General features: G+C 42.1%; 1 protein-coding gene across 2 annotated transcripts in view; it reads right to left on the bottom strand.

Moving 5' to 3' along the window:
• Nucleotides 1-12463, bottom strand: part of LOC132820959 (plastin-2-like) — a 67151-nt gene that overhangs the window by 25232 nt on the left and 29456 nt on the right. For both annotated transcript variants that reach the window (XM_060833359.1, XM_060833360.1), the window contains exons 4-8: nucleotides 11983-12109; nucleotides 8127-8262; nucleotides 4602-4683; nucleotides 4250-4415; nucleotides 2618-2760 (exon numbers count right to left, since the gene is read on the bottom strand). In XM_060833359.1, coding sequence (XP_060689342.1) covers nucleotides 2618-2760; nucleotides 4250-4415; nucleotides 4602-4683; nucleotides 8127-8262; nucleotides 11983-12109 — 654 coding nt within the window. The remainder of the gene's footprint in view (nucleotides 1-2617; nucleotides 2761-4249; nucleotides 4416-4601; nucleotides 4684-8126; nucleotides 8263-11982; nucleotides 12110-12463) is intronic.

A 12463-nucleotide genomic window follows, 5' to 3' on the forward strand; every position in this document is an offset into this window, starting at 1 on the left:
ACCATTCACTGGTGTTTAGAAGAATGAGAGGTGATCTCATTGAAACATATAGTATTCTTAAGGGACCTGACAGAGTAAGTGTTGAGAGAATGTTTCCACTCATGTATGTGTCTAAGACGCGACAGCATAGTCTCAGTACAAAGGGACACCAATTGAAGACCGAGATGAGGAGGAATTTATTCTCCCAGAGAGTTGAAAGTCTTTGGAACTCCTTGTCACAGACAGCTGTAGAGGCAGAGTCCTTGTGTATTTTTAAGACTGAGATAGAGACGATTCTTCATCATTCTGGGAATCAATGGCTATGGTAAAGGGCAGGAAAGTGGACATGAGGAATATCTGGTTAGCCACAATCCGATTGAATGGCAGAGCAGGCTTGAGGGGCTTATGGTGCAGGAGACCCAGACATTATAGACCCTTGATACCATTTCCCTTATTTGATCCCTTATTTGATGAAAGAAATTCAAATTTTGCTTTTTTGGAGTTGCTATATCAAATATGCCATTGAGCCAATGTCTATGTGTAGCCGGGTGCAGATGTTTTGCTACTTTTCAGAATAGGCTTGCATAAGCACATCAAAAAAAAGGGGAAAAGGTGTCTATTCATCCCATAACATTTCAGAACCTCTCCCACCTGAGTATCAAACTGCTTTTCATACATTCGTAATTCTTAGGTTCTGACTACCATGTGCTGACAGTTACTTCAATTGTCCAGGGAGCAAAGATGTTGGTCTTAATATCTACTTGATAATTTTTTTGTGCCTCTGGTTGTGAATGCACAGTGGTCCTGCATACATTCTACAACTCCTGGAGTGGAGCCTCACTCAACAGCAGGGAAGAGTGTGCATGATTGGATAATCCAGCATGGAATTTAATTCACGGTCACTTTGCTCTCCAAAGATGAAGAACTAAGGTGGTGGGATTTGGAGGGGAGTACAATCAGAAGTGCTTATCTCATTGACCAGCACACCCATTGAACAAGGCTCTATACCAGGAGTTCTAACACATCCCTTACAACATAACGCTACGTATGACAAACCATTTCAAAACGTAGCACTAGGTTGGTCAAATGTACATACACCTTGAACAACTTCACACAATATTTAAGGAGTAAGATAATAGGGAACGGGAGACAGTAAGGTTTACGGCGAATGGACTTACTTGAGTTTCTTCTACTGATGACTGATTTAAAAAGAAATAGGAGGAGGTGTGTTACATTTACAGATATTGTCTACAGTATTTCAGAAAATTTCATCATGAAACTGATGCAGTGCTCTGAAGCATTAAAGTAGTTCAACACAAAAAGGGGAGACCTTGTTCCAGGGGATTTCAGACTTCAATGGGTTTGATGTGGTTGTGATAGGTCTTCTTGAACAAGAGGCAGGTAAATGCCACAGCTGACACACAAAAACAGATCATCTGTTCATCCCTTTAAGTGATGTGTAAGGGGCCTTGCTACGTACGAATACCATGATGTTTGCTTCCACCACAAAATAGTACATTGCTTATAGATATTTGAGAGCATAAAAGCTGCTGTGTAAATGCAAGTTCTATCTTTTCTAAAGGCTTTAGGAGAAAGTAATTAACAAAAGTAGAGAGTAACCAAGTTGTTTAATCAAAAGAACTGCAAAATTATCAGAGCACAGATTCAGTGGGAGTGGACACTATCAAAACATACTGACTGCTTTACTTTTAGCAACCGGTGACAGCACAGTGTTTAAAATGTCTGGCTAAATGCAGAACCACGAAACATAGAAAATAGGAGCAGGAGTGAGCCATTCAGCCCTCTGATTCTGTTCCACCATTCAATGGCTGATCACCCAATTTAGTATCCCATTTCTGCACTCTTCCCTACATCCTTTGGTCTCTTTCGCCCTGAGAACTATCCCCAAGTCCTCCATGAAAACATTTATTGTTTTGGCCTCAACCACAAATTTTTTTTAAAGATTAGATTATCTACAGTGTGGAAACAGGCCCTTCAGCCCAACAGGTCCACACCAACCTTCCGAAAGGTTCCAACTATCCCACCCAGACCCATTTCCCTTTAACTAATGCACCTAGCACTGTGGGCAATTTAGCAAGGCCAATGCACCTAACCTGCACATTTTTGGATTGTGGGAGGAAACCGGAGCACCCGGAGGAAACCCATGCAGACACAAGGAGCATGTGCAAACTCCACACAGAGTCACCAGAGGTGGGTTCCTGGTGCTGAGAGGCAGCTGTGCTAATCACTGAGCCACCGTGCACTTTCTGTGGCAGAGAATTTCACAGGCGCACCACTCTGTTTCTCTTTGGAGAGAAAGCTATCTTGTTCTTCCTGCCAATGTGGCCTATCACTGAACAATGAAATGATGCTCACACGGCTACGAATGGGTGTTCTGGTATAGGGCAATCACCCAAAGGGCCTCTTTGGAGGTAACACAGTAGGGTGGCAAATGTCCTACCCGACACCACTGCATGGTCACCAATGCCCCAAGCATTGCCCTGGATTTAAGACATAACTGCGATCATCTCAGTGCAGTTTGGGGAACGGGCAAGAAATACAGCTTTGCCATCGTGACCCTCCCGTGCATGAGCCGAGAAAATGCTGAACTGGTCTCTCTTGAATGGCTCATTCGTACCTTGATATCACTGCTGAAGTTGTTCACTTTTTTGCAGCCAGCACCTTCCAGGTGGTAGTTTGCCCAACGTAGCAGCAGCTCCTCAGGGGATAGTTTCATCAGGTCCTCCAGATCCTCACCCTCTTGGAGTAGGGCAATTAGTGCTGAAAAACAAACACCGCTTATGAGTAACAAAGGCTTTCCTCACAACTCTTCAAGAAGAAAAACCCAGCATCTTGGAGTGGAAACTTGATTAAAATAACAAATGAAGATATGCTCATGATTAACTATTACATTTCCAGCTCCAAGGGATTCTAGCTCCATGGGAGGAAGCAACTGATTGGCCCAGTTTGATAAAACAGTATACCTACAAAACAGTATGTCGGACTGGAACACTGTTAGAACTCAACTGTTTCAATTAAACCGCCCCCACCCCACTCCGGCCTATCACCCTCACCTTGACCTCCTTCCACCTATCCCACCTCCATCACCCCTCCCCCTAGTCCCTCCTCCCTACCTTTTGTCTTGGCCTGCTTGGCTCTCTCTCTCTTATTCCTGATGAAGGGCTTGTGCTCGAAACGTCGAATTCTCTATTCCTGAGATGCTGCCTGGCCTGCTGTGCTTTGACCAGCAACACATTTGCAGCTGTTTCAATGAAAGCTCACTTTTGCCGAATGGCGGTGAGTTTTAATCAATCACATGATCAGCAATTTGGAGGTAGATTTGTTGAATTGATGTTGGTCATCCCAACTCAAGTGGAAGCACAAGGATTACTGACTGGCCAACTCTGCAAAATCTGCACCTTCGCATTACTACAGTCCCTTATGAGCCAGGTGACCCAGGCTTACATCGAGCTCAGATTCACTCCACACGAAACGGTGTCCATTTCCAATGTTACATTGGTTGAGGTACTTGGCTGCACTCGAGCCAAAAGAATGAAGGAAATCTTCTGGTAGATTTTTATCACGCGATTTTGACCACGACCGGGGGAAATTAAAACAGAAATGTTGCAATATCGATTCTCGGCGTGAGATCACAGTCTGGGGAATTAAAGACCTTACTGGGCAAGATCCAATGTGTGGAAATCACAAGAATTTGTCATCAGGGACCAACAGAGTGGGTACAGCCCACAACAGTACCAGGACTAAAAGAGTTCAATAGACTAGACTTGCAGTCCTTTGAATCTAAAAGGTCATCTGACAAAACTGTTTAAGATACTTCAAAAGGAGGCGATGAGGTCAATGGAACCTATTTCCTCTGGTCAAAGAGTTAGATCAGTGAGGGGTGAAGGTGAGGGATAACATTGTCACATCAAAAGTCATGGAAATCTGGATCCCTCTCATTCAAAACCTATTGAGGCTGTAGAACAATTTTTTAAAAAGTGTAAAACTGAGATCGGTAGATTTTTGTTGTTAGGTAATAAAAGTATAAAATTATTATGGAATTAAGGCAGGTTAGAAGTTAAGGTACAGATCAACCATTATCTAGCTGAATGACAGAACAGGCTTAAGAAATAGCTTGCCCTTAGAATATGCCTCTTGTTACCACTGGAACAATCCTTAACCCTTCTCTATTAAAAGCTTTAATCAACCTCAAACTTAAAATCACTGGGGGAAATCAGACAGCTGCTCATTAAGAACCACCAGCACCTACCTTCATTTCTGCTCAGTTCGATATCTGCAAACAGGCCAATTTTGATCACCTGCCATAACAGGCCCAACACAAGGTGAGGCTTCCCCTCTTTGAGATCTTCAGCACCAATGTTAACTACATGGCACCCAATTGCTGAGGCAGAATTCAAAGCCAGATTCAAATTCTCCTGCAAAAATAAGGAAAGGCTGTAAGCAGTGGTGAACATCTGTATGTGTCATAGTTACGAAAAAGCAGTCTTTCTGGCAGCTAGCAATGTACAGGCATCTGGTTGTCAAAGATGAGCACGTTAATGCAGTGTTAAAACGGTATATAGGTTTTCATTCATTTAGCCTATGCAAGTTGAACTGGCTACCTGTATAGTGAATGGGGTGAGCTTCTTTTTGTTAATCGTCCTCTCATCAATGGTGTCAGGTACCGATAGATTGATCATTTTACTAGATTAAAACAGAAGTCGATCAGAAATGATAAATATCCATGACTTCAAAGATCCAGTAGTCAGCAAACAAAATGAAAAATTGAAACAAACAAATCTTATGAGAGATTTTCTTTCCAGAGGCAACTAAGATAAAGCAACAAACTCGTTTCAAAAATCAGATATGTATTAGCAAGACTTTACTGATTCTGCCTTTCCCACTGCACAGTGAGGAATTCTTTAGTTATGAACAGCAAACACACAAACCCCTTCTGGGTTTTAGAATTATTCAGATACACATTCCTGTTTCTGGAGCTGATGTAACCAAGGTATCTGGACACAGTACTACTGGTGGAGGGGGAACACTTAAGGTGAATGTTGTCTCTCTCTCCTGACAGCTCAAACTGGAGGGCTAAGGGGGAAATTAAAGAGAGTTTCCAGAACTCTCACAGAAATGTTAAAACCATATTAACATAAAAAGGAAGTGAGAGAAGGCGAGATGGGGATTACAAATTCATTTATGGAAACCTGCCCACAGATGAACTAATGGTTGACACAAATACTGATGCAAATTTGGGGCACCAGCTGAAGGAAAGGGCAAACCATCACATCCCTAAAGTCTGGAAATCGGGAAACAGAGCATTGGTAAGAATTATGTTCACTCACTTGTGGTACAGTCCCTAACCTTGACCAGGAGGGTTTAGTTCAAATCCCACTTGCTCCAGAGGTGTGTAATAACATCTTTGTACAGGTTGATTAGAATACATGAAATTTTTAAAAGAATTATGCTCACTCACATGCCAACTACGCAAAAGTGGGTACTGCAGATGCTGTAGGTTAGAGTCAAGATTAAAGTAGTGCTGGAAAAGTAGGTCAGGCAGCATCAGTGGAGCAGGAAAATCGATGTTTCGGGCAAAAGCCCGATGAAGGGATTTTGCCCGAAATGTTAATTTTCCTGCTCCTCTGATACTGCCTGACCTGCTGTGCTTTTCCAGCACTAATCTAATCTTGACACTTGCCAACTATGCCCTGTATTTGGAAGTGGAACAGTTGAGTTGGCACTACCATGATATTTGACTTGGCATTGTGTGAGATGAACTCTAGATCATCGTGGAACTAAAAATGCTCTACTGACTTCTGTGCATTAATCGGGGAGTGAAAATATTCACCAAAATGGAACATTTTGTCTCTTTTAAATGTTTACTGATCGATTCTGTTCAGAGATTTGGAATACACCTCAGGAGCAGGTGGGACTTGAACGTGGATTTCCTGTGCCAGAGTTAGAGACGATGCCAACTTGGTAACACCCTTCCAGGGCCCTGAGGGAGGGAGTGGAAGTGCACAGCTCTATGACCAACTGTTTGCCTCTATGTTCTAAGCACAGGATAGTGATGCCTCACAGCACCAAGGTTCCTAGTTCAATTCCAACCTCGGGTGATTGTGCAAACTCCACACAGACATTCTCCTTGTGTCTGCATGGATTTCCTTCGGGTGTTAGGTGCATTAGTTAAGGGGCAATGGGTCTGGGTGGGTTACTCTTCGGATGGTTGGTGTGGACTGGTTGGGCCAAAGGGCCTGTTTCCACACTGTAGGAAATCTAATCTAATCTAACATAGCACCCAGACAATACAGAAGGACAAATGTGACTCTGTGTAATGCTGACCCAGTGGTGAGACACATCCAATCAACAGGGATGTACTGAGTGGGCCCAGTGACCCACCCGAATCTTAAAACAAATGTAGAAAATGTAGGGGTAGCCAGGAACCACATGTTCTCAAATGCTTAAGGAACCTAATGTTATATGCATTAATTGAGCTGATAAGTGGCAAGTAACATTTGATTACACAAGTACCATTTACTCACCATGATGTGGCTAACTAACCATCTCCCCTGACATTCAATGACATTACCCTCACCAGGCAGCAACCTAGGAGTTACCTGTGACCAAAAACCCAACTGGAACACAAGTGTTCCTACACCAGGTCACAGGTTAGCCACTCTGCCTTGAGTGGCTTATCTCCTGACTTTCCCAAACTAGAAGGCTACCACCTACAAAGGCAGAGGCCAGTATTGTGATGGAATGTTCTAAGTATCTAGATGGGTAAGCAGTTCCAACGTGTAAAAGACTCCCCACTAACCAGAGCAAAATTATCAACTTGGTCAGCAGCCATCCAAAATCTTAATGTCTACTCCACTCCAGTCCCAGATGGCCTTGGGAAGCTAGGGGTGGGCGATAACTGTTGGCCTTGTCAGCAACACACAACAATCAATCAAAATTATACATGAAATGGTCGGATCCCGGGAATTAGTAGACCTTTATGTGCAAGTCACCCATCCTGAAAGGTCATGGGACAGGTGGATAAACTGGCTAAGGCGGCATATGGGATACCTGCCTTTATTAGGTGAGGAATAGTGTTTAAGAGCAGGGAGGTGATACTGGAACTTTACCAAGGGTTGCTTCTACCACAGCTCGAGTATTGTGTGCAGTTGTGGAATCCACATTATAGGAAGAATGTGATAACACCGGAAAGAGTGCAGAGGAGATTTACCAGGATGGAGAGTTGCGGTTATAAAGAGAGAATGGATAGAGTGGGGCCGTTTTCCTTAAAAATGAGACAATCAAGAGGGAATATGATTGAGGTGTATAAAATTACAAGGGACATTATTAGGGTAGACCAGAAGGAACTTTTCCTTTTGAAGGAGGAATTAATGACCGGGGACATAGGTTTAAAATAAGGAGCATGGTGGTTTAGAAGGGATGTGAGGAAAAACTTTTTCACCCAGAAATGGGAACTCACTGCCTGTTAGAGTGGGAGAAGTAGAAACTTCATAACATTTAAGAAATATTTCAATGTGCACATACGATGCCAAAGCACACAAGCCTAATCAGCCAAGTGCTGGAAAATGGGATTAGAATAGTTGGGATGTTATTTGACCAGCACATATATCAATAGAGCAAAGGGCTTTCTCTTACCTGTACACCTCTTTGGCTCTGTAGCAATATGAACATATTATTTAACCAGAGAAATGGTCATAACTGTACAGTTAGTGGAAAATGTAGTGAGGTGGACTTCACAGAATATAGTTGTCTGATTGGGGCTGTTAATCAATTGTAGATCATTCTCACCTTGTTCTACATAAAATCTGTGGTGATTATTATGAATGTTATGAGACATCTCTGGAGCAGGTGGGGCTTGAACTCAGACTTCCTGGCCCAGGGGTAGGGACACTATCACTGCATCACAAGATTATCTTAGCCTTTCCTTTTAAGTCTAGTCTTCTAAAAAAGATGGACACAGAGTTGTTGTCGTTATTTCCGCTGCCTCTAGTGATTCCGTTGGAAAGGGAACACAACTGGCGAAGTCAGGGAGCTTGTCGATGTCAGCTGTTCTGTGCTTGGAGACAAATTTGTGCAATAGGAGGTAAAGACTGATGGGCTGTTTTAGACCGACAGGAGTAACTCACCAAAGGATAATGCCATTTCCAACAGCAGCAAAGAGATCAGTGTCACTGTTGGCATCCATTGGAATCAGTTGCTGACAGTCTGGATCCTTCTCCAAAGCGGTGTTGATCCAATTAACAAAGGCATACCTTTCTTCCTCTGCAATAAATAAGATCAGACTCAAATGATCATTTGTTGTTCGACAAATACAGGAGCATGAATATTTAAGATTCCTGGAGCTAAACTATCTGTTTTGTTTCTAGACTTCTTATTGTACAATGCAGTCAACAATATCTCACAACACCTGAAGACAGCACAAAACTCCTACAGTTGAAACTGACCAAAGATCCACTTTTGAATCCCAAATACATGTGCTTTTTTTAAAAAAAAAGAGAGGGACAGCAGCAAGGATGTGTTGGTCAACACTGTCACTGGGATCCTACAGTTAATACGCTTTAGTTTTATCACTGATTGTATGACGATTATGGGATATACATTATTCACTTATAGGGTAAGAAAAGCAGGAGGGAATACAAGGAGGCATGTTTGTTTGTTATGCATATCTTCCTAATGATTTCGAATGCACTACTGGTGGAAGTGGATTTTAAAAAATGATCATAAAAGGAAATTGGATGGATACGAGGAAAATCAACTGCTATGGGAGTGGGTGGGGGAGTAGTGAGTTATGGAAATGGAAAGATGATAAGGATGGATGGAGAGAGACTACAGGAGATCAGGAATGGGACAGACTGGTCTGTACTACCCAGAGCTAGCATAAAAGCAGTGAGCCAAATAGACTCCCTATGGAATTTTACATTCAGCACCTTTCCCTCCTCAGCTCAAATCCCCCACTAAACACTGTTCCCCCCTCTTCCAACCATTCCTATTTTCTCTCCCTGCCCTGCTCCAGCTCCCACTTGCTCCACCCCAATAATCTCTCCAACTCTGTGGCTAACGTACCAGTGGAAGGATTGGTTTTGGGTGACTTACCTAACCCTTAGGCCAACTAAGGCCCTTACGTGGTTAACTTGTGCCCACGTAAGAGTGCCCTCCTACTGGTATTATACCCAATTGACCCCACTTCCACACCTGGGCCTGTCCCAGTGAAGTCAGCCCGCTTGAATCAAGTCTGACCCATATCGTCGGGGATGGCCTGAAGTCCCAATAGTGGCCACTCCCCTCAGTGGCGCCACTCGGACAGGAGAGCTAGCCCATGATTGCGATGGGCCAGCAGCTCTTGGAGGAGTGGAAGAGACACCCTTACATCAGTGGATGCCACCAGCTCAGTCTGGTACATTAATCCAGCATAAAATTGAGCCTCGTGCCCGATCATTGGCATGGAGATGAACTCCAGTTAAACAACTCGCTGACGAATGAGGAAATCCACAATGCCCAGCACATGGGCAAGACATTGCATTCAATGAGGGTTGCATCATCAATTTCCATTGCTTTTTACACAAAACCACCTCCCCTTTGTACCTCTTCTCAGAAATTTGGTAATCCTTGTTGGCAACTTGTAGTTGCATAATTTCCTGTAATTTTGTTTGAAAGAATGGTAGTACTTTCCCAACAGGCATTTGGGCCACATCTCATGACTGGAGCACTCATCATAACAACATGATGTTGATTTCTCAAAGTACTTCTGAAAACCACTGCAAGCAAAATTACACACTGGTATGGGTGTATGAATGAAACGGATTTGAAAACTCACAAGGGATAGTTGTCTGTAAAATTCACTACACATCCAACTGATTTGGATGTGCACCGTAATCTGCATGCAACAATCAGAAATGCAAACATTATTGGGTGAGGTTTAAAGGTAATAACACCAAAAGTTCACTAAGTCTATTAACATTATTTTCATTTTTAAAAATTTGTTTAAAGCTCCAATAAGGAGACATATCTTTCCAGAATAAAAACATATCTACACCACGTGGCTTCTGCAGACTGAATTTATGCTTCTGCTCCTATTGCCCTGGTCTGGAAGATCTTCTTCAGCCGTGTTCTCAATTTTTTGTTCTAGGGTCCAGATACAGATGCCTTCATCTGAAATCTACGTACGTATGTGCATTGTGGATACAAACAGCTAGATTGCCCAGAATAAAGCAGAGTCTGTGCTTAGTGTATACCTCCTGCCACACTGGTCCCAACCTAAGCAATGTTCCAACCTTTCTTTCAGACTTAAACCTAATTGAATGTTATGAAAACCTTTTTTTTAAAAAAAAAGTTTCCCTTCTTTACTCTTGCATGGGGTTGTGGGTATCACTGGCAGCTCTTGCCTATTCCTTATTGCCTTCGAACTGCTTTTTTATCTCGGCCATTTCAGAGGATAATTAAGAATCAACCACATTGCTGTGGGTCTGGAGTCATATTGCAAGAGACCATATAATTTCCATGTTTTGGAACTGTAAACTGAAATAGAAGTTGGACTGTTACAACTGAAAAAAAAAACAGGAAAGTTTTGCAACTTGAAAATCATGTGTTGTATTGCACAGCTCAACCAGGTGCAATGTTGCTGTTTGGAAACAAAAAGAGGGAGATTTTGAGACTGAACTGCACTGAGAATCAAGGGCTGGTCACCCACGTACATGTGACAACATCTTGCCATTGCAAGAATCAAAAAGACTGGTGACAAAAGAGTACTTTCCAACCCATGGTCAGGAATTTTGATGCTTTGCAATTCTGTTTATCCTTTTTGTTTCACCTATTATTTCTGTTTTTTGTCTGTCTTCATTGTGATGGAATTTTTGGGGTTTTCCAAGGGGTATAGGTTAAGTTGCATAGACTAGAAATCTCTTCTTTTTGTTTTTTGCTCAAGTTAAAGTATTGTTACTTAATGAAGAAAACCTGGTGTGAACTGTTTTCATCATGGGTAGCAGCCAGTCAGGTAAGTTGCTTTGTGCACCTCCTGTGAAGTTGCATGCCTCGATCTAAACACTATGACTTCTATGTCCTTGTTTGTTATGATCTGACTGTACTGTTCACAAAAAAAACTTTTCACTGTACTTAGGTACATGTGACAACAGTAAATCAAACCAAATCAAATTGGTCATTTAGTTGTCTCATTGCAATTTACTGTTACATTTGTGGACAAGTTGTGGAACAGTGCACAGTTATCAACCCACTAAATTCAGTTAACGTGTAGGCCAGACCACGTATCGATGGCAGATTTCTCTTCCCTAGGAGGACATTAGTGAACTAGATCGGTTTTTACAATAACCAATATTGATTATCTGGTCACCATTAGATGAGATCTTCGTTCCAGATATTTTTAAATTCAGATTTCACCATTTGCCATGTTGGGATTCAAATCCATGAATCCCCAGAACATCACCTTTGGATTAAACAGCAGCAACAAAATAGACTGCTGTGTACTCGGAGATCGCATTCAAGTGACACTATTACTACTTATATCATGGTGCCTATACATCTGCATTCTGAGAACTTAAGTTAGACGAAGGTAATTATCATTAAATCATATACAACAGACAGCACAGAAAAAAAAGACACTTAGCCCAAATGTCCACATCTGGTGTTTAGGTCCAACACAAACTTCCTCCCACCCTTCTTCACTCATCACAATTAGGATATCTTTCTATATATTTTCCCCTTATAGGCCAATACAGCTCTCCCTGAAATATAGAGGAATCTCGATTACCCGAATGTTGATTATCTGAATTTTGGATTATCCAAACAAGGTTGCAAGGTCCCGATGTTTGGCTAGACTGTGTTATCCGGCATTTGATTATCTGAACAAAATACTCCCTGCCCGTGTCTTTCGGATCCCTCTGTATATCTGACAAAAAGCTTACAAATCCACTTTGCAGTACTAAACTAGACAGCGGCTTACTTTGACCTATGCTTTACAAGCAAGCCTACCTGAGTAGGAATGTTGAGTTCCTTCACTGGACTTTTCAGTTCCATGAACAGCACAGATTCCCTCCTTTTTCAGGAGTTGCTTTCTGAATGTCTTTGCAACATCACTGCTCTTCAGACCATGGAAAAGCTGTGAAAATACAAGAGATGATTATTCCTACATTTCAGTGGGCAACCTCAAAGGTAGCAATATCAAGGACCTTTTGGAAATGAAGCTTAGATGTACACATATTAAAAAAAATCAACATGATGCAGATGGATGATTAATTATGCAACTATGTATCATTGGGTGTCACTGAAAACTCGTGTTTAATTTCCATCTTAAAGCCATATATTTGTCTGCCATCCACTACAGAAATAAAGTATGATTGTGCAACAACATATAACCAAAGGTACTTCAAAAAGAAAGTAGCAATTGGTCTACTGCAGTTACAAGTGACAACAGTGGGTTAGGGAAGCCAAGATGAAATCATCCGAGTTTTCC

Source organism: Hemiscyllium ocellatum, chromosome 12 (assembly GCF_020745735.1).
Source record: "Hemiscyllium ocellatum isolate sHemOce1 chromosome 12, sHemOce1.pat.X.cur, whole genome shotgun sequence".
NCBI lineage: Eukaryota > Metazoa > Chordata > Chondrichthyes > Orectolobiformes > Hemiscylliidae > Hemiscyllium > Hemiscyllium ocellatum.